At 45.6% G+C, this 23,332-nt stretch overlaps 1 protein-coding gene across 5 annotated transcripts in view; it reads right to left on the reverse strand.

The window, feature by feature from the left end:
- The window catches only part of HIPK2 (homeodomain interacting protein kinase 2), a 139,108-nt gene that overhangs the window by 81,426 nt on the left and 34,350 nt on the right, over nt 1-23,332 (reverse strand). For all 5 annotated transcript variants that reach the window (XM_067308191.1, XM_067308177.1, XM_067308186.1 and 2 more), the window contains exon 2: nt 10,516-11,611. In XM_067308191.1, coding sequence (XP_067164292.1) covers nt 10,516-11,611 — 1,096 coding nt within the window. The remainder of the gene's footprint in view (nt 1-10,515; nt 11,612-23,332) is intronic.

The raw sequence follows: 23,332 nt of genomic DNA on the forward strand, positions 1-23,332 counted from the left end.
TTTCTTTTTTTTTTTTCCTTGTAAGGCATCACAGAATGACCAGTTCATGACCTGTCCTAAAAAGAAAAGGATGTTTTCTTAACCTTCCTACTTAAATGGGTAACAGCTGTGGCTCTAACTCAGCTTAAGCCAGGCCACAAGATTAGTGTTTTTCAAGCAACATAACAGCTCTCAGCTGATTGAGAGTTACTTGTTTTCCCCAGCTTGACCTGGAGGAGGAAGCAGTTATTCAGCCCCTGCCTGAGAATTAGCTGCCGTTACACTAGCTTTGGCTAATTTGAAGCATGACAAGTACAGCAATTGGCTAGAGAAGTTAAGGCAGAAACTTAAGGCACCGAAATTGCAGCATTCAGGAGTCTGAAGCTGGGGAATGTGCAACGCCGTATCAATCATAGCATCTTCACGTAATTTCTCTCTTCTTGTAATGACTCATTAGTTTACAAACCAATGTCAGTCACTTTCCTAGCCTCACTGCCAATAAGCAGCAGAGCAGAAATTCCTTCCAACCAGAAAACGCTCTTCAATGTAATACAGCTTTACCATCCCACTGTGTAGGGGCCGAACACTTGTGAACCTGATGAATGCGCGGATGTATACAATAAGCTTCCTCCATGTTACGCTCAAATCTCTTGCCTGCAGTGAGCAAACTTACAGAGAGAGATATAACAGAGGCAGAAACCTGACAGGATTTAAATATTTGGTACATGAGCAAAGCATCCCTGAAATCCTGTGCAAACTGTGTTGCTAATGCTGCTTTTCATATTTAGAAGCAAACATGATGAATCTCGCTACTTATAATGCTTCTTATTTTCACACTCGGAGCACTGATCTCCTGCCAACAGCCCATCATCTCGTTCTGCTTCTCAGCAGTCACCACGCTTGTTATTAGCCAGCAAGTGCACTGACCCACACGAGTGTTGAAATAAGTGGAGAAGGGCACGGAAAATCATGCTCCAACATGGGAGCACAGCGCCTTCTCCTTCGGTGCCCACCTATTCCTGGAGCAGCATTTGTGGGTCACCACACTACCATTCCTACGAGCAGCAGCTGCTGCTGCTGCTCGGTTGCTGGGGCTGAATGAAAGAGCACCTTTTCCCCCACTCCATTTCCTCTGCACGTGGTGAGGAAGCGACCTGAGTGGGAGGGGAGAAAGGGAAGCAAACTCTAAGCCACAGAAGTAGGCAGCTTGGAGCAGCAACCAAACTTCGTGTCTCTCACGTAAAAGCAGAAAACTCACTCCTATTGCAGCAAGTCCTTGCTCTAGCTCCGCTAACTGCACCGTCGCACAGAGGTACCCCTGCAGAAGCAACTGCCTGTCACGGTACCGAGCTCAGCTCTTCCCAGCCCCTGACATGAGCACAGGCATCTTTACTCAAAGACAGGATGCGTTTTATCTACTGCAGAGAAGAAGTCTCGAGTGCCACAGCCAATAGCTGCAATAGGAGGGGTTAGATTTCTCTTGGGTAAATAGCTCTAAGTAAAACAAGCTAGCCATTTGTAGCTGTTGCAGACCTGCCCTGATACAGTAAATAGGAAAGTGACCTTGATTTTTCACATCACTTCATCAGGCTGCAGCCTAAAAGGGACTTACTGTGCTTGAAGGAAGAAAAATAGAAGGCAGGAAATCCTGTGACTGGCTCGTTTTGTTGACAGTGTGTGAGAGAGAGTAGCAGCAGAAAAAAAGAAAAAAAAACAAAAAAGTCCTAAGGCCCAGAACACCTGTGGCTAATTTTTAAGTGGGTAGACAAACTTCTGAGTCTTGAACTGCTCCTCCTGGTGTTATCAAAATTAGTTTGGTAGCGAGAGCACAGAAGGTAGGGATTACACTAGGATGCAATGCCAGGTAGGAAAAAGTTCGTGGACACTGATGTCAGGAGTTCCCAGATCACTTCAAGTGGAAATACACAAATCGGTACCAGGGGTGTATTTGCACAGTGCCTCCTTGTCGCCAGCCCTCTTGCAGGTATGCTGGCACATAAGTGCAGCTGCCTTTGAAGCATGTTTGTTCCCAAAGCAGAAGCTGTTGCTTTCTGGGAGGTTCGCCCCACTCTGACCAGTGATGCCAAGACTGCTTAACAGTGCTTCCCCCATCGTGCCCCTAGTCACGCAATGGGGGCAACCCAAAAGCTGCCCCAGAGCCAGACCCAGGCCTGGGTCCACGCTGTGCCGGGCGGTGTGAACGCCCATGAGGGGAAGGTGCAGGAGTTATGGGGGAGAGCGGGTGGAGGGAAGGGAGAAGAGAAGCACCATGCTCCAAAATTTTATCCCTCCGGAGCGGGCGCGCAGGAAGGTGAAGTGAGCTGCCCAGGGTCAGCCAGGGAGTCTGTGGCAGAGTCAGGGATTGAACGCCAAGCCCTCGTGCCTGGCAGCAGGAGTCTCCTCCTGCGCACAGGGGACATGTATCAAAACACGCAGGCTGCGGGGAGGTGGATTGCAGAAGGTGCTGCTTGCATGTAAAGGGCTGCCTTTCCCTCAACAAAGGATCATTGACACGCTTAAAAAGCTGTGGCAGCTTTGGGAAAACATTCTTTTTTTAGAAGCGAATTTGCATTTACCTTCGTTTTTCTGTGTTTTGCTTCTTCTTTTGTACAACTGCCATTTTCATAAAAGAGGGATCTTTGTTTAGAAGTTCATCTGCTCCTGGTGCTTATCCCCCCACCTGAAGCCATAATCCTCCGCTTGTCGTTTGTCGCACTGGCAATCCTATCCCTTTCCATATCTGCTGTGAACGATTTTAACTTCAGGCGGGGAAGATAAACAGCTGGAAATTAGGAACTCCTAAGAAACAAACATTCTTTTTAATGCAAATATCTCTAACAATGATGAACAAGGGAAAAAATGCAGGGAAGACAGGGTGTGGTTAACAGATGACCTAAAGCCCAGATCTTGGGGTGCTCTTAGGGTCTCTGTTTTTTCCAACAATTAATGGCGAGTGTGATGGCCAAAAATCTTTTCATTTGATTTTTATTTAATTTTTTTTCTATCAGTGCATAGTGGGACTTTGCCAACCATTTTCCCCATATCTATGATCTGTGGGGTTTTATCTCATTGAAATACGGCAGAGGGTTTGAAAATAACAGATGACCCAGAATGAACAACCCCCGTCATGTGAAGGGCAGCATTAGCTGTGAGCAAGCCCATGTTCTGACCATCACGTTTGCTTCGGGCTGCCATTCGCACACTCATCTTTGATTGACAACACCCCCAATGGTTTGGGCCCTGTCTACACGCAGGTTCCTTTCTTTCCAGGCACCAAGATAAAACCAAGATCTGCAGGAGTAATTGCTATCAGTCCCTTGTCTTTGCTATATAGGCCAGCATTTCAGGGAGGGGAGCAGGGGACAGAAGGAGCTGGCCCAGCCCTCAGCTGAGATATCTGAGCCTTCCAGGACTCGCAGAGGTGGATGAGGCCAAGGAAGCGGCACAAGACGTCTCCCTCTCCCCAGGCAATGGTGAAGGGGTGGCAACTTCTCTGTGTTTGCAAAAGCCTCGCTGCTTTGTTCCTCACAAACTGCACTTTGCTAGAAGTGCTCTTGGGCCTGGAGGTGCACAACTGGGCATAGTTTATACATTTGACTAACAAATAAACAACCCCCTCCTGCGACAGCCTTTACAGCTCCACGCAGGGATCAAGTGGTTGAATTGGGCAGCGAGAGGCGGTGGCACTGCCACTTCATCACAGAGAGAGGGACTCATTGCTAACTCTGACAGGATACGGGAGGAGCTGGGGTGTCCGCCCTCAGCAAAAGAAACTAGGAAATTGTGAAGAAGGCTTAAGTAGAAAAAAACTCAGGGACATTTGGGTCTGAAGAGATTGGTTAGGCTGAAGCACAGGTTTTTCCATTTTAAATTAGACCCCAGAAAGAGGGGTATTTTGGAATATACGCAGCGTGTATCTTCTCTTTGATGCACTGTGGGCATGCTGCCTGTTTACCATGCCTGCTCTGGGTGATTTACACACAAAGGAACTTGGCGAGGAGCTACCTATGCTCTAGTTCTGTAAACCAAAAACCAACCTGGCCTGACTATCACAGAAATGGGACACAGCCAAAAGCTTTCAGTCAAATGTCTATTCCCTTCCAAGACTTGGTGGTCTGGATACAATGAAACTGAGATTCAATTAATACCGATATTGTTTTTGCAAAAAAATTTCTGCTGAATTTTGGTTCTGAAAAACCAACTCTGAACTCCAGTGTCCTTTGGAAAGAAATGAAGAACTGCTTAAAATAGTAGTTGGAAACTACAGTTTGGAGACTGCTTTCCTCCACAAAGCCTTCTATACAGTGCTGCCTGTTCTGCAAGACTGTAGTCCTAACAGGCATGATCATCACTCAGTGAAACTGAGAGTCTCTACTATTGAAATAGCATGAGTCTCTACGGGCTGTCAGATGCTTCTAATGCAAAGCGTTGTCATATTTCAGTCATAAATCATTGAAATTGAGTAAGAAACTAGGAGGAAGAAGGGAACTCTCTGTTCAAGTCCTTCTCTGAATACCAGTGGGCCTGGAGGTTGACTGTGAAAGGTCAGTCAAAGGGATTATGCAGATGCTTATCACAGAAGAACACAGCACAACTATAATTCTGTGCCTACAACTGCAGTTTTTCAAAAGCCCATGGAACACATTGTTAGGCTGAGACAAGGAGATGGCAACAAGGTGTGTAGCTCCACAACCTTCATAATCCTTTTGGAGCGGAGTAAATGACTCTGCAAGCTTCTCCCTTTTGTAAACGTGTAGCTGAATGAGAGATACATGAGGAAGACAGCGCTGCAGCAGGGACAGGGACAGGCAGTGCCCTGGGTGCAGTGACTTCACAAATTATGCCTGCACTCAGGGGTCCCAGCGTGAGCTTAGACTTCTGTGATGAACTCAGTGGTTTCACATCAGTCCCAAGAGGAAACTTTCCTCCTAAAATCATCCCGTTACCTAGCTCGTTACCTAGCTCCTTACCTTAGAGAAACAGAGGAACAAAGCAGCAAATGCTGCTGGTTGAACTGAAAGGGACTGGCAGAGCAATGGGGGTCCTGCAATTGCTAAAGCAGTTAAGTGTAGGATAGAGATGTTTTTGCAAAGAAGCGTGGCAGTCCAGAACAGCAAAAGCTTTAGGAATTTAATTGCATTAGCACTGCTATACAAGGATTTTAACAAATGTCAATTTACTGAGTACACTAATAAGCCTATCCCTGCTCCCATTAATACTACCTAATTTAAAGGGCAGTTTTGGCAAGAATGACGTGCGCTCTGAGTCACACGATGGGGAAGACGTCAGGGCGCTGCTCAGGAATCTGCCTTGCTTTGGCTCCCTGTCAGCACTACTAGAGGACTGATACCTGTCAAGACATGGTGTCCACATGTGGCAAGACGAGATCTCCAGTTCCAGCCCCCTGCATGCTTCAGGAGCAGCACTCACCCGGCTAAGCACGTATAGCCAGTTTTAAAGAAAACCTGTACCTGGCCTCCCTATTTACTATGGAAGGGATCCTGGACAGCTGACAACGTGTGCATAGCACTTTATGCCTGCTTATTTTCTTGCGGTATCTGAAACCAGACCAATAAAGATAAACACCTCCCCAAACTGATACTCAGCTTCTTTCTCAAACATTTCAGCAAAGGCCGCTTACCTACAAAGTAGACAAAGTAGGCATGGTCAGGCATTGCACATACCAAATATTTTTAAAACAAGGCATCAAAACTATCTTTTAATAGTCCAGGGGTGACAGCCATTATTTTACATTTGCAGTACTTTGCAAATTCTCAAAGACTTTATCTCATTAAAAGTGAAATGCAGTCATCTCGGGGGGGAAACGCAGCAGCTGCTTCAGCTGAGCACCAAAGAAAAACCAAGGGGGTTAAGGTAACATAGTTGTAGTGTCCCAAAGAGGACCTGCAGCTCTGACCATTCCAGTGCTTCAACTGTGTAATATGGAGCCTCTCTGGTTCCCAGAAGTGAGGACTGCAGCTCTATACAGCATCCAAAAAACCCCCATCTCCCAGAAAGTACGACCCCCTCTTCCACGTTAGTGTGTGAATGTTGACTCTAATGGATGGGGGAATCTGCTGAAGCCTAGTCGCTGCGTTTCTCAAGATGTGAGTTTTCCCTGGAAGCTGTCCACACATGGCCAGAAGGGATCTCTGTGGTCATTCATGTCTGACATCCTGCAAAACAGAGATCACAGAGCCTACCTGAATGATCTCCTTTTCAAACTGCAGCATGTTTTAGGAAAAAAAAAAAAACATCCCATGAAGATACCCTGTGATGCAGAATCCACTGCAGCTTTTTGGTCTCTTGCACTGTTAACAGGCTTCATTTCTAGCCTAAATGTGCCCATTTAAAATTCATGGCCACTAGCTCTCTTTCTGCGCTGTTAGCTGGACACAGCAGTTCTCTTACCAAAGTCTGTTCCCCATACAGGTACCTACAGACTGTGACTGAGTCGCCGCTTACTTGCCTCTTTGAAGGGTCACTGACCAGACCTGGACTGGCTTGGTCGGTGATATGTGACAACAAGAACCAGGGTGATGGGAGGCATGTGGGGAACACTGTCCCTTATACTGGGGAACGCTAAAGCGGCAACTGGCCAGGTTTCATACACGCAGGGTGAGACCGTGACACGAGAAACACAGGCCTGAAACAGGCATGTTTTGCACCACAGTAACTTTACAGACTGAAGATGTGTGGGAGGAAGGAGGCTGATCTTCTTCACAATACGCCCACTTTTTGATGACAACTCTGACCACAGCACTGACAAAATCTCTGACTTAGCTAGAGCAGTGATGCAAGAAACTTAAGACGAAATTAGCACCAAGTGGGATAGTCCCCAAGTGGTCCCCCCGCCGTTGGCAGGGAGGGGGAGGAGAGTTACGCAAGAGTAGCTGCTCTTGGGCTACACAGCCATCAGGTGTCGGGGGTGAGGATGATGTGGTTGGGCTGGCAAGGTAAGCGAGCGGATCCTACCTGCGGCCCGTGGTCTACTCTGGGCTTGTTTCCCTTTATTAGATTTTTTGAAAGGACTTAGGAAACAGGGGCCAGCAGTTCTTCAGCTGCAGCAGGCTGAAGTCATTAGCCTGCAAACGGCTGTGAGGTCCTCTGTCATTTGTCATTTAGGTCAGTACCAGGGACCACGGTGCAGCCTGCCCCCCAACCCCTTAGATGCTCTTGCAGCCAGGCTCTGGCTGGTGCTCATCTCAGACATTTAAACCAGAAATGCAGCTCTGGGCTGGGCAAGCAGGGAGGGGACACTGCTGCACTTGCAGGGGCTGATTCTCATTGGCTTACAAACACCTCACATTAGCCTCGCGTGGCCTGTCTCTCTCAGGTCCCTCTACAGTCAGGAGAGAGGGAGAGGAATCTCCAGAGTATCAATTAGGGCAGCAAATCTAGCCTGGAGGAAGCTATGTCCTCTGAGAGGGAAGGGAGACAAGTTTTGCTAGACTAAAGAAGTTTTGCCGACCTTTTCCGATACCTTGTATTTTCCCCTGCCACCTTGACATCATTGTGATCCTTCCAGAGAGAATTGGCTTGGCCTGATAGCAACATTCCTGATATGGCACAAATACTTCTGATGTTGGAGCACTCAGTGCTGGCTCCTGAGCTGTTCCTACAGTGATTGCACTGCAGGAACATTGCAAGGAGCATTGCAAGGTCTCCCTACTGTTCTGGCCCCGGGAAATGTGGCTGAGGAATTCTTTTTAACTTCAGAGCCTGTTACATGACAGCAATGGCAAACGATTCATGTGCAATCTGCAAGCAAAGGAGACAACAGCCCTGGGACTGTTCTAGCTTATGCTGGGCTATGCAGATTCTGGTCAAGAAAGAACATGAAATTGGTTTAAAGTCACTTCTGTCTTCCACCTCTGGGAGAAGAAAATATGTCTACCATTTACAGGAACAGGAAATGTCTTATATTGCTCTGAGAATTAACAGGATCCCATAAAACTTTCCTCACTTGAATGGATTTGGCCACCACATTCTTGAGAGTAATGTTAAAAAAAAAAAGAGGTAGAAGAAAAAGTGAATTGTTAATAAAATATGGAGAGGATCCCATATTTGCTCCCAAAAGGCCATCATAAAGGACCTCCAGTTGAGGACTGACCTCTACATTATATGCCCTAGTGCTCTGCCTAGTCTTCCCTTAAATGCACAGGGGACATGCCTTCTGTCACTTCTTTGGCTTGCTTACTTACTATGAGATTTTACTCTTAGAAAGCTTTTCCTTCACATTCAGCTTAAATGTGCCATTTCTTGAAGTCATCCCCTTGTCTTTTATACTCTAGCAAGTAAAATAAGTGTAAATTAAATGGAAGACATATGAAACTTTTATAAAGTCCTATGTTTCCTCTAGCGTGAAAGTTCCTTCTCTTTGGAGCAGAATTGGTCTTTTTTCTGTGCTGTATTTTTCCCCATCAGAAAATGAAGAGGAATATAAATTTTCCTCATGACTTGAATTTAGCTTCATCAGCAGCCCCCTGCTGATGTAATTCATCTCAACAAGCTTTTTCTTTTTCTTTTTTTCTTTTTCTTTTTCTTTTTCTTTTCTTTTTCTTTTTCTTTTCTGGTGAGCTGCTGCCCCTCTTCCCATCCCCCCATCAGTTCAGGCATGGTAAACAAGAGAGGATTTAGACAGACAGAACTTATTATCTAAGAAGTTGCAACTTCAGACCGGGCAGGAATAAAATTTAAAATATAAAAAGCAAATGTTATCAAGCCCTTTCTTCCCCAGAGACTGCCACAAAAATATTCCTTGTTTGTTGCTGAGAATGAACCATTTTTCTCTTTCATTTCTGCTTTCTGTCACATATTTCATATTGGCTGCCCCTTCTGTCTTTCAGCTTGGGACCTAGGCTGCTAATGCAGAATCACAGATAACTCAACAACAAAATGCCTGTATTATCATTTTTTTCTCTTCTAGTCTGCCAGGTAATTGCAACCCTAAAAGCTTTTGTATATTTACCACAGAAACATGTCTCTCCTGGAGGATGGGACTGTCATCAGGTAGAATATTTCATTTACTAAGCCTCTTCTGAGGTATAAACTAGGGTGTTTTTTTTCCTCTGGCCTCCTTCAGAGCAAAGGACAAACAGATAAAAATCAGCTGCTGCAGTGCTACACTGTCAAAGTTCCTGTTCCTGTGAAAATTAACTCTTTCCCCTGCCCAGAGCTCTGGTGGGCTTTGCTACTGCCATATCTATGAAGCAGGAAAAGGGACTGATATCAGCTCATGCTGTTTTTCATCTCCCTGTATAAGACAGATTATTTTCTATTTACAAACAGAGCAACTACCCTGCTCTTCTGTAACTCAGCTGACGAGCTGTGCATGCTGCCAGGACAGATTTTCATGAAATCAGACATCAAGAAGGATCACATTTTCCCTCCTTGCTCCCGTTTCACAGAATTACAACAACAAAAACATGGCCTGAACGTTTCTAAATTCATCTCTCATCTAAAGACAATTTCCCCCTTTTTTCTTTTTCCCCCACCCCTGAGCTAACAGCATGATTGCTTTTCTCTGTCCTTGGGATACTGAACCTAGCTGACTGGAGCCAGCAAGAGGGGCTTAGGAGAACCTCTACAGAGAGTTTGTGTCTCGGAGCCAAGACATAGGCAGAGGATGACACTCCAGGGCTTACCAAAGCTTCCTTTGCTGAAACTCTTTAAGAGACCAAGGTGGAATATGGCTGGTTCATACATTTTGCTTTGGGTGGACCTATGCAGAGGTCAGAACTTCACCCTAGCACATAATATACCTGCAATTAAAAGCACTGCCAGTGGGAATCAAGAGTCCATGACAGGTCCTCAGTCCAACCCAAAATTACTGACAATACTCATTCATCCCTACTGACAGCTTCATGCATGGAGAAAGGTGATCCCAGCCCAGCCAGGCAGCCTGCCCACCTGGAGCAGAGCTGACAGGAGCCAGTGGGAATCTTCCATTGACTCCTATTAATTAGCTTCACAGCCTGTGTGAAAATTACTCTTTGACAGAGCATCTTCTACATCCATACAGTTGTTTTCCTGTGGCCCAACCTTGTTTTTGTAAAAACCCTGGTTTCACCTATGAAAGAAGGCTGGAAGATACAACTAACATATGGAATGATAGTTTAGGTTAAGGCCTTTCTGAAACCAAGAACCTACTTCCACTGACTTGGAAAGGAAATGTGGACTCTCCAGATCCAGTTCCTCTTCTGGAAGCAGTCCCAGAGAGAAGGAAATGAAGACAGAGGGACAGGGAGGAAAGTCTCCTCTGAACTATTCTGTCAATTGTAGATGACAAACTCTTTTTTTTTTTTTTCCTACAACAGTTAACATTTTACAGTTACTTACAACTTTACAATAGTTTTCAATGCAAGTAAACCTCAAGAGGCTATGATACCATTTTTTCCTTTCATCAGAAGCCCATTCTAAGAGCCACCCCAGCTTAGGATTAAGGAATGGCTCTCATTTATTTACAAAAATGAAGGAAAATTTCTATAGGTGAAATACCTCTTCCAGTAATGTTATTTGAGCCCAGTTTCTTACCTGTAATATCTGGATTGAAGGTAGGTAGAACACACAGCTTTAGACACATGGCTAGCTGAACCAAAGTCTATGACCTTGACCCTATATGGCTGTCGGGATGGGTCTACCAACATGATATTCTCTGGCTTGAGATCAGCATGAATCAGTCCCAGACTTTTCAGCTTCATTAGGGCAGTTGCTACCTGCTGGAGAATTGGTCGAATGTACTTAAGGGGCAAGGGACTGAATTTGTTTTGTTTTAGGAAATCATAGAGGTTCTGCTCCAACATTTCAAAGACCAAGCACGTGTGATTCTTGTGCTGGAAGCATTCGTATGCGCGGACAAAGTTGTAGTCATCCGCGCTTTCTGTGCTCAGCCGAGCCAGGATGCTCACTTCAATCTGGCCTTGCCGGGCATAGGAAGGATGGTTCTTCAGGATCTTGATGGCCACAATCTCATTAGTGCCACGTTTCCAGCATTTGACTACTTGTCCGAAGGTTCCCCGGCCAAGAAACTCTAACACTTCGTACGTGTTGGTCATGGAACAGAGCACCTCATGTTGCACCAGCTGGTAATCCCCTTCGCTGTTGGAGCCACTGTTTTTGGATGTGGCCGTGGAGGTGGTGGCAGTGGCTACAGTGGCCCCACTGGCATTGTTCTGAATCATTGGTGGGTGCTCTTCGATGATCTGCACGCTGCTCGTGTTCTCAATCTCCTCACTCTTCCGCTTAAGTCCACATTTTTGGTAGGTGTCCAGAAGGCTCACAGTGCTGCGACGCATCAGGTTGTGTGGCCCGCCCAGTGTTTGCCCAGACACTGCAACCACACCAGAAGTGCTGTTGGCGGACGTCACCACGATGTGCCCTGTACTGGCTGGGAAGATGATGGTCTGCTCGTACGGGATGCTCGGGTTGGGGATCTGGAGGGAGGCGTTGACGGCGGCAGCGGCTGCTTGGGAGGACTGTACGTTCTTGCTCTGGCTGTAGACTTTGCTCTGTGTGCCGTACCCAGTCATATCCCAGTTAGAACTCGGCTCCACTTTCAGTTTCTTCACGCTACAGAAGGCACTTGACTGAAGGGTGTGAGGAGAGAAAACTTGCACATGCGAGGCCATACCTGCAATACAACATCAGAGTGAAACGACAGTGTCAAGATGTCTTTCCCAGCTTTTTTTATGTGTTCAGTCGCAATAAGGGAAAGTGGGATACAGACTTCTGATACAGCATGTGCACACACACACAAGTCAAGTTCTTCCAGAAATACATACCCAACACAAATAAAATATTATACTCTAAAGTAAATCATTACTCCTGACTGACCTATACTAACAACAACAAGTATTTCTGCTCTCTCCCTCTCCCTCTTCCCATTTTTAATAATGATAATGTAAATGTTATTTTTACCTTCTCTGCCTAAAGAGACTCCTATTCCCATTGTCTCCAAGAATATATCCAGCTCTCAGGAAGAACTGATGTAAAATACTGTAAAGTATCTGCCTATGGAGGCCAAATCTCAAATCCTCAGGCTTATCCTATATTAAACAGTTTGGTGTTTCTGACTTAAGCCCTCTGTTTATTCCCATAAAACCACAGTGCAGCTTATGGTCTGCAGAGGGCTGGGATGGGAATGGGAGATGACACACTGTGACAAAATGGAGGTGTGCTGACAAAGTTGAGAAGCCAGGATAGAAACAGCAGATGATGTTTCAGGTTGCTTGCCAAGTCTGCGTGTGGGAATTGTGCACAATGCTTGTCTGTGCTCAGGGACAGTGAAGATGGGAGTTACACAACATGAGCTTTACTGTGTGCTCTCAGTTCTCTCAGACTGATAAAACTGTGTTCATCTATTCTTATTCACAGTGGCAATATCATAACTGGAAAAAGATCCCCTGGAAATGAACAGGATTGCTAATGAAGCAAGGTACAAACTAGCATGTGGTGGAATCAGGTGCTAATATACCTTAATTTTTTTAAGAAAAGACAAAAACCTATTTTACTGCAAGTTCCTTCCAGTCTAAAAGGGCTAATGATCTTCTACACCTTTATTAAAAGAAAAAAGAAACCCACAACCTTATAACCAAAGTCAAAAAATATCATTGAAACAGACTTACTGAAGAGTCTGGGTAATAATCCACTGAAACAGAAAATAGTCTAATTTGGAAAAGCAGAGGTGACACACAGAAAAGGGGCCATCCAAGTCCGGAATTGCTGCCAGCTTCCTCATCCCAGGGTAAGGATGGCACTGCTGGCACACAGGTGTTTGTGAACCACGCAAATCTATGGGGATTCCTATGGTAGAAGTCAGGGGCAGGATGGAGTTAAAGCAGAAAGGCACAGCCTCCTTCAACCCTTCTATCTCTTGTCATTGTTTCTTTTTAATAAACCAGAATGACTAGGAAAGAAAAAGACAATATGCTGAGCTGGCACCGTTGCTGAATTATTAAGTACAAACATAACCTTGACTTGTTGTCAACTTAGAAAAGTTAAAAGCTGAATGAATGCTTCAGTGACAAAAATGCAACAAACTCTGCAATGCACATGGATGACTTTTTTGTGTGGAGACATGCGAGTACGTTTAATACTCGGCTCCCTTTTCTAAGAGAAGCCCATCCTCCACGAACACCCGCATTGCTCTGTTCTAAAGATCCTTTTACATTCATATGTACACATGCATACATGCATGCATATACATATACCCACATACAGAAAAAAGGGAAGTTACTCCACGGTTCCAAAGATGAGGAGCACAGTTAAGCAAACACACCCATACACATCCAACACACATTTTCCAGTTAATTCCCAGCAGCCCAAAGCCCAGGAACCGCATATGACGGGGGCTATGGTGAGCCAAAAAATCACTGTATGTACTTACACACAAATAACCAGCAAAGCAATCGCTCCAGCTTGCTTCAAAACCCCCACCTTCCTTCCTGCTGCAGTGATCAACTTGTGAAGACAGGGTGGACGCAAAAAAATAAGCCCTATTAGGACAAGTGGGAAAATCCTCACCACTGCTGGAAGACGCAACACAAAACCCTTCTAACCCCTCTGCAGCAACGAAGCAGTGCAAACTGCAGCATGCTCTCCTTTACAGACATGACCTCTGGCTTTAATGTGTTTTCTGAGGGTGTTTGCTGCATCTCGTATGAACTTTCATCCCCCCCAACCTACCTGGCAGCAATTCCCATGGTCCCCACAACTCAGTCCTCATCCCTCTCTCCCCCGCCCTCAGCTCCTGCCCCTCTAACCGCTCGCTCTCCTCTCTCCTTTCCACAGGGCGACGATGTTGCCATGAATGTCTTAGCATGTGGCACGCTGCGAGCTTGGAGAACTGCAGCAGTATTACTCAACTTGTCATCCTGGACACAAATATCATATGTGAGTGAGCCGAAGCTGTGTTTGTTTTTCCACTGATTAAGAAGAGTCACGGTGTTCTTTCTAGTACAGTACCGACCTTTCTGGAGAGTGGGGTTGGTTTGATGTATGCTTTCCCCCTGGACGTGAATAATAAAGCAGATGTAATTGGTAACATATTGTGGACCTAGCAGAGGTGTAATTTATAGCTTTATGGCTTTCGTTCCATGGCGTGCTTGAGCAATATCTCTTCATACAAAATAAAAAGGAAAAAAAAAAAAGATTGACACAGAAAAAGGAGAGAGGTTCTTCTCACACGCTCCCCTGGAAATAACTCCAGAAGACCCAGTCACCCCCAAATTAAAGTTACTGATGCAAAGCACAGCAGCTGCAACTTTCTCAGTGCTGCTGTAAAAACCAGGATAATCGCCACCATTAAGAGACAGACTTTCAACTGGTGCAGACTGGCGGAGCTCCAGTTTATATCAGCTGACGCTAAAAACAAGGTCAGCAGTCACCCAACACTGTCAACGTCAGACGGCTGTCTGTGCCCCTTGGTGAAATGAGTTGTTGTTAGGGATTGGTTTCCACATCGACAACAAGCCCCTCACTGTCCCTGCAACAGCTTCAGCAGAGGGGACAGGGACAGAGCATGAGAACTGAACCACCCGCCCACCCCAAAAATAGAGGGGGGAGAGGAAGCAGGGCTGTCTTGTGGCTAAAGAGAGGACTTTGAACTCCACCATTGCCTCTTCTGCACTTCTCAGATGTTGTGTCTCATTGTAAAAGAACTACTTTTTTTTTTCCCTGAAAAAAAGAAGTATGAAATCTCCTTCCCTCTGTCCAAAATAATTTTCTCACAGCTGATGTTTTAGGGGCATAAGTCGTAAGGAGAATAGTTCGGCTAGCTGTTCAGCATAGTCCGATACCAAGAAATTACAGTCTGATTGACAGCTTGGTGATGGAAAAAAGGCTTCTGCAGCAAAGTCATTTTTATTGCAAATTTGTCTGTGCAGCCTTTGTGAGAAAAACACAACCCCAAATTTCCTGAGGACATTATCAAATTGTGCTGGTGGCATGTTCTTTTCTTCACAAGATCTTTACTCCATTGCAACACTAAATTTCAGAATAAATGTGAATAAAAGTTGGATGGTTTGTTAGAGGGATCAAATTCCAAATTAGAGTCCGTAATACGATTTACAACTTGAGCCTTTTGGCTACACTGAGAAAAGTGGCCAAGCTCAGACGGGGCTTTGCTAACACACACTGGCTAAACCCACCTGGGCTAAAGCTGTGCTCTTGCCTTAGCGTGGGTGCAGGGCAACCTCCTGCAGTGCCCATCAGCTGGTCGGGTAGCAGCCGGGACTCTGGAACAACTAAAGTAAATCCGAGCCCTGAAGAGTGCAGCTCGGATTTTTATATCACCTCTGTGCATGCTGAGTCTCTGGGCTGGGGGCAGAATCAAGGTTGGGTAAGATGCATTAAATAAAATTGATAGTTCCTTTCTTTAATAATGAGTTTTAGTGTAGCCCGTTAAAGCTCTCGCACAATTGATAGTAACTGGATTTAATGGAGCCTTCCCTGTCCTTGATATGACTTATGTAACTCCCCGTAGCATTCACATGAGTTAAAGTATGTAGAGTGCAGAGAGAGGACAATGCTAAAACAAACCGAATGACTTTTGTTAAGAGACTCGATGCTTTATTCCACGAACTCCTCCCACTTCAGCTTTCTCTTAATAATAATTTAGCAGGTGCTATTTACAATTCAGATTGTCCTCTTCTGCAGGCAAACCCAAATTACATGGCCGCCTCACTAGTACTTCCAACAAGTTTCAAAAAAGCAAATGAGACAAAGTTCTCTACCCACCCACCTCACCCCAAAGGGCAAAAAATACACTTTGGGGACTAAAGGGGGAACAATTTGAAAGTCACTGATGTTTTACTCTTAGCACTTACTGCTGATTTATAAATGTGGCCTTTGTGGTGACAAGAGACCAAGCCCTTGCTCTGTATTAAGTAGGCAGTAAGACCTTTTGCAGTACCTGCAGAGCTGCCAGTGCACTGTAACCAGAGGCTGCTCACTGACTGCTGAGAGAACGACAGTGCCTGCTTGAAAAATACTGTAGAAAGCACATGGCATGTGTTCAGCATATAAATGATGCACACAAGACACTCCTGAAATAAATATCTTCCACTTTTCCCCAGAGAGGCACAAGCTTGAAAACTCATATACGCACCTGGGTTAAGAAGGCAACGAAAAGGGGATCTGCCAGGTGTGTCTAATGTATTGCACCTTCAAAATAGCCACGTCTAAAGCACAACACTCTTCTTCAAGGTGGCCTCTTGTGTGGCCCCTTTTGAGGCATGGCCAATACCCACTATCCTTTAGGAACCTCCTTAAAATTTATGTCCCTGGAGGCTACACAAATTCCTTCCTGTGTGCTACTGAATGTTTGCAGACAACCTCAAAGAAGAGTTCAGACCTCAACAGCCTCAGCTCTGTCCTGTTCTTGGTGAGCAAAAAATGCCAAGGAAGTCTTCATTGCAGGTGAAAAACTCTTTGCTTTCCTGCTTTGCTTTTCCTGTCCTGCTAGTAAAACTGTCTCATTCTAATTAGTAGTTTCCTGAATGCTTAGGTAGCGCTAGGTGATTCTAAAAAGATCTGTCACAGTCTGTCATCCGCATGGTTTCAGATCTGGTTTTGCACAGTTCCAAGCTACCATGCTTGATCCACATCCCGAAGTCAGAGGAAAAAGGAAGACTTGCAAAAGTATAGTATCCATAAACAAACAAACAAAACCAAGGAACCCTCTCCACCCGGAAAAGCATGTCTCACACTGTAGCTAGACAGCTAGGGAATTCTGATCAAAATCACCTCTGCACCCCTTACTCCCCAGGCACCCTGACTGCCCTCCTACACATCTCTCTCCTGCATTTATAACATGAACGACATACCCCTGCTTACTGTCTCACACTGCACAGCAGAACTTTCCTTTTTTAAAAAGGGATATATAGGATAAAAGTTAGCAACCAGAACTACTTTTACTGCTCTTGGGCATGGGGGGCATAGGCAGCTGCTCCCTACCATGGCCCAAGCAAGTTATTTTGGCATGTGGCTCAGGAAACTGCAGTATCCCCTCCCACCCCCAGCTTCTTCCCCATCTTCATTCTCCCTTTCAATTCCTGAAATCCAGGGCAGCTTGCCTGCTGGTTACTGAAAGCCTTCTCAGAAGAACAGGGAGAAGAGGACACAGCCAGGAAAATACCAGGGAGACCTTCCTCTGAGTGAGTCCCTCCTGCCTCCCTCCCAAAGCCTCCAGCTCCGCTGCACTCTCCCATGGGTGCAGGATGTGCTGGGAGCAGTGGGTAAGGGCTGGCAGGGGCTGCTAGCAAGAACCGCCTAGGGAGCAGGGCAGCAGGGAACTGTTGGCTCAGTGCATATGTAGCAGGCACTGGCTGAAGGCTGGGGAGATGGTGCATGCCCATTTCCTCCCACAGGACATCTCCAGTGTTGGGGAAGGAGGGAGATGGATGTTCACCATTGCACTGACCCAGCATGTCTTCTCGTGGGGCTCCAGCATGGAGACTGCGCACGGGGTCTGTGCAGAGTGGGCAGCATCCTTCCCATGCCAGGCTGGAGCCGTCACGAGCCACTCAGTGGGAACTGTGCTACTCAGAGCCCAGGCATGGTGATCCCCAGCTGAACAACTCAGCACCACCCAGAGCCCAGACCCCATGCACAATCCCAGAAACATCTAGGCTGCTCCAGCCCTGTCCAGCCACGCTCACCACATCTGGCAGGTCACTAGACAATACATTGTGAGCTGGATTTGGACTGTGGGCAACAGTTTAAATAAGCCTGCTATACATCTGAAAACCAGACTTTTAGGAATTACTGAATATGAGCCACCACCAACCACAGCTCTCCCTTTGAACCATCTGTGCTTTTATTTTACTTTGCCTATATAGACCAAAGTCAAGTCCCTGCAATATCAAGCATTTCCTTCAGTGCTCAAGTGACCACAGTTTCACATCTTACCCACTACAAAACCCCACTCTTCCATATCCACTCTAAGCCACAAAGCCCTACTATCAGGTATCTTCTGTAATCTAGAAACATCACGATTCTTACTCATCCTTCTAATGTGGGCTCAGGTGCCCATGAGCCCCAGTAACAAGCTGTGGGCTCTTCTGAAATCTTCCTGGCTTTTAGGCACATAAAGCAAAATCTCAGAGACAAAAATATACACTTATATTTAAACCCTTAACTACACCTTACTGAAGGATTCTTTCGGTGTCACCTCCATCTCCCACTTTAATGAACTGCAATAATGACAATAGGTATTTTAGATTTCCTCAGTAAATCCTGTGACTAGTTTATGTTTCACATTAAGTTAATTAATGACGCAACATCTGAGAATACAGGTTAAAATATTCTTCATCAGAGGCTCGGCTGCCTAATTATTTCCCTACAGATGCTGCAGCCACTGGACCTGCCACAGACCTCCAGATCTTGGTGTGAAAAGGCCCAGCAGTCAGGTATGTGCCCCCCTGAACTGTGGGCAGCCCTGAGCTATTAGATACCCTCCTAGGGGAAAAAACAGCACAATTCAAATAGTGGAAAACTTCCTGGCCCCACAACACCTAAACAGCACTGAATGGAAAGCAAATGAGGGCAGCAAGTGAATAAATTTGATAGGTTACAGCCTTGACAAAATAGAGATAGACCCTGGTAAATAAACCCCCTTCAGCATACCTGTCAAAGCTGACAGGAAGACTGCCTCCTCTGTATAAATCATGAAATGAAGCTCAAAAAGCTCTACCAAGACATCAAAGTGCTCTCCAGACAAATGCAAGAAACCTGGGAGTCCACTGTGCCTGAGGCAGCTCTCAGCAGCTTGAGAAGGAAGATGAATAACCCTGCCACAAGCTCCTCGCTAAGCAAAAGTCTTCTTGAGCCGCGGAGCGCACCCTCCAGCTCCTGTGACGCCTTCTGGAATTCAAAGAGCTAAATGAGGGTGAAGAACAGTAGAGACAGAGGTGGCAGTACCACCTGAAAGTCTTCAAGATCTGCATGAGAGTGCAAAGAAACTTATTCAGGATCTTAATGTAAAGATGTTTTAGAAAAGTGGGTGTCAGTGAAGTCAGAAACAAGTTTTACAACCAAACACTCAATACTCCCAAGGGCCTCAGAGGAGAAGAAAGTCTGTTCTGGAGTCATAGATGGGACAAGCAAAAAGAATGGGGCCAAGTCAGATGGGTGGGATTGACAGAAGCCCTGTTTTGAGGGTTTATCTTTGGAAGAAACTGAAGAATGTCTGAAAAAATGCTTTGCTGAAGAAATCCCTCTTTCAGTTTTCTCACAGAAAGTCCAGGTAGAGCTCAGGAATGTGCACTGTGCCCAGCTGGGAGCCGTGCCGTAGGTTGCTGGGAAAGCAATAAGCAGCAACGTATGCTTAAAGGGCAGGCAACTGCAGTAACACCCGCAGTACAGTTCAAAATGAAGCATGACACTCCAAGACTTGTATAATCTGATGCTTAACTGAGCTCATGAAGTGCTGAGAACAGCCAGAGGAGATGGGGAAAGAAAGCTACCAGAGAATATTTTGTGGCTTCCCCATCCTGAAGGCAAAATGGAACCAGATGAACTCAAAAGTAATTATTAGGACCAATGTGCCAGGTAAGATTGCTGGGCAACAGCATATGTATTCTGGCCACTTTTCTCCTCACATCGTATGTTCCCTTCCACAGAGGGAAAATGGAACAAATGGTAACCATGACATTTCTACACCACCCAAAGTTCCCTTTGACAAAATAGTCTGAGCCGTAAATGTGAAATTGGTCAGGGCTTGCCTTGGAGACCAGTTTAGCATGCATGTGGCTCCTAACAGATTTGTAACACAAGAGTCTTGGTTTCCACAAGCTCCATCTCTTGAGTAGTACCTGCTGACAGAGTTGCATCCGGAATGCAGAATTGAAAAAAAGAAGGCTCTCAGTGTAGTTCTGCTTTCCAGGCAGCCTGGGTCAAGTCACTCGGACCACTTCAGTTTCCATCTTCCCAGCAGGGGCTGACAATAGCATCCCCATCTTACAGGAAAACCAGGGGATTTCCTTAACTTCTGACCCCAGGCCCTACAGACTTCACTAGCTGCCCCATCTGACCCACAGCATATCTCAGTTGCTGGGAGAGACTGTCAGGGGTTCTGGAAAAGGACTAAAATGAATTAGTCTTTCCTTCCGCTGCCCTGACTGTGCCCCCCTTGCCCACCGAGCACTGGCACACTGGCGGCTTCCCTCAACTACCTAGTGGAAAGGATGTTTTGGCTCTTTCCACCACTGCTACCTCCCCACCTGGATGACTTCCCACCTGTAAATATTAGCTTTGTAATGTTAACGACTACAACTCACCCACAAGTACAGTGAAACCACAGGGAATGGCTGGGACCTCACATATTTCATGCTTTAGAAGCAGCTCTACTTGTGAAGGCAGGACATGGGCAGGGTCTGTTGGAGTCTCAGGCTGAGCTTCTCACTCCCACAGGATTATTTTGTAAGTGTTTCATTTGCAAAGAGGCCATTGCATGACATTCACCGCTTGCTTTGTTTATGAAATCTGAAGCTTGGATCAAGGACTAGCTGGGCTGAAAAGGTCAGTTTGCCTGTTTCCAAAGTCCCTCCCTTCATTTCATTTCCATCAGGGTAAAGACCTGTTGGAGAGAAACAAGCCTGTGGTGAGGTCTGGATGATATACACAGGATCTGGGCTACAAAGGAAGATGAAGATGCGAGGAGAAAGGTGGGGAAGCCAGGCACAGAGCTCTGCCAGTTCAGAGAACGGAGACAGATTGATTTGATGACCTCCCAACTATCCCAAAGCCAAGGTTAACTACATCACCTAGCATCTGCAGCAACATCTCCCTTTTAAATAAGAACGACCAAAGACATGATTTACAACACCCTCATATTCCGAGGGCTACAGAGCTGTTTAGGAAATTAAGAAAAAGGGTACTGCAGGTTAATCACCTGACCTGAATTTTTAGTAGTTTAACAGAACTCCGTAAATAACCTGTCCACACACAGGCACACACACCCCCACACGGGGAACAGCCCTTCGGTTCCAAAAGGAAACGCATGTCTAGAGCATGAGTCTTTCACCCTGTCTTCCAGACTTTATCCTCCTCGTTGTTCAGGGCCAAGAAAACATCTTGAAAGTGAAAATGATGGCCAAGCAGTCACAAGCCTTTTTGCTGTTATCCATGGCTTTTGATTTGCATTCCACTGTAAGACTATAAAACCAAAAATGTCTGAAATGGAAAAGGCTGGGGCTTACAGTACTGCTCTGAACTAGAGCAAAGGCTGATCCACATAGCGGAACTGATCCACCTAGCACCCAGCCCAGACCAAAGACCAGTGGGAAGACACTTGGATGTAAGGTTTGGATGTGGACCCGTTTCTCCTCAAAAATCCCAATTCTAACATCCCTTTGTTTCACAGGTAGCAGCTGAAAAGAGTAACCCTGTAGGAAGGCGCCACTAACTATATCTCTCATTCCTTCTTCAGAGTGTGCTGAAGAGTTTGTATCAGACCAAAGCGACACCAAGCTGCAACACTCCCTGTGAGACATTAGGTGCTAACAGGCGTATTCTTGGGAATCCTTGTAATTGTGATTGTTAAGAAATCTCAATAATTTATTTTGCATTATATGAAGCTATATTTATATCTGTCACACAAAACACATGATCACTTTCAGGCACACATGCATATACACGCATCTGCACAGCCACAGAACAACCCACAGAGGCAACAAATCTCCAGAAGAAATGAGTGAAGCTATTCAGCTACCCCACACAATTCTACCGAAGTGCTTCTGGACACTTCCCTGCAGCATCTCCCTGCTTTGCTCTGCTTGCTTGCTGCTACGATGGGGGTCTGGCATTACATGTCTCCATAGCAGTTCTCTTTTTCAGCAAGATCTAATGGGACAGGAGTCAGTTCAGCATGCAGAAAACAAGTCTGTCTGACCAAGGAAGAACAGCCAAGGTGATGGAGGAAGTTCTTGCTAACACAAACAGAAAACCTGAGCTGGGCCAGAGGATAAACTGCATGTAGGATTTCTGAGCCTTGAAGAGTAAACATCCAGGAGCCCAGGAGAGGATAACTGACTTGAGAAAGAAGGATATAAGGCCCTGGTGTGTGATGAAGCAGCTCAGGGACACCAGTAACTACCTACTCCAACTCAAAGCTCTAAAAGAAGAGAAAGCAGAGGAAAGGAAGTCATTAAGAGAAAGAAAACAATAAAAATCTCTACCTGGATCAGCAGAACTCCCTGGCTACCATCAGTCTCTGCTCTGGCTTTCTTTTTCATGAAGGATGTGATTATTTATTGACATATTTATTTACTCAGCTCTACAGTGCTTCACGCCATGGCTACTAGGCTCCTCACATTGGCAAGACTAGAACATGACAGAAGAGGAACAAAGCAGAACCTGAAGGTCAAATAGGAAACATAATAAATGCCATCCGCAGTGCAGCCTTAAGCAAGCTACAGCTGTGATGGGCTAGAAAGGGGACCAAACTTCAAAAGCAGGGCTCTAGGCTGAGAGAGCCCCACTGTCAGACTGAGAATACATGCTCTTGGACCAAGAAAGAGCCAGCATCCTATTGCTTCAGCAGGATGTATGGTGAAAGACAACCCTTCGTGTAACTTTGCTCCAGACCGTCCAGTGCTTTAGAGAGCATTGACAGTGCCCCGAATAGCCCATAGTGGAGACCTGGGCGCCTAAGCATGACTCAAGCAAAGTACAACTGCATCCATTCTTCACTGCCAGTTATTTCCGTGCAGCATTCATGATTACAGCACAGTTGCTGAAGCCAAACCTACATAATCAAAAATCCGTATTAGAAAGGGTTAGTTATAGATGACTGACTAGCTAAAGATGCTGTCAGGCCTTCTCATCCATTACCCTAAGTTTGTGAATTGATGCATGGCTATGCACTTTCAGCACAGATTGCACACACTTACCCCATCCCTTCCACAAACATCATTTTGGCACTGTTACAAGTTGTTTTGCAGCCATGTCCTTTTCATCCAGATCATTCAACTCCTTTTTTTTTTTTCATTAAGCAATGAAATTAAAGAATTTAAACTAGATGCAACAGGACAAACAGCTCAGAGTCATCAGCATACTGATGAGATTGCAGCCAAGTCATCCACAGTCTCACCTACTAGTTTTGATTAGCAATGAACAGGAAGCCTGGCCAAACTGAATCCCATGGAAGGAAGAGTTTCTGGGAGAGTAACCCATTCCTTTGCACAGCTTTTCTGACAAAGAGCAAATATACTGCTATTTCTATAGGATGCAGAGAAATAAGTTAGAAATACCTTGTGGTCAACTGCAAGAGCTTTTGATAGATCTATGGTAATCTTGGACATCTTAGCTTTGTCTGACATAAGAATGACTTGAGAGAAAAACTTCCTCTGGT

The sequence above is a fragment of the Apteryx mantelli genome, chromosome 1 (genome assembly GCF_036417845.1).
Source record: "Apteryx mantelli isolate bAptMan1 chromosome 1, bAptMan1.hap1, whole genome shotgun sequence".
Lineage (NCBI taxonomy): Eukaryota > Metazoa > Chordata > Aves > Apterygiformes > Apterygidae > Apteryx > Apteryx mantelli.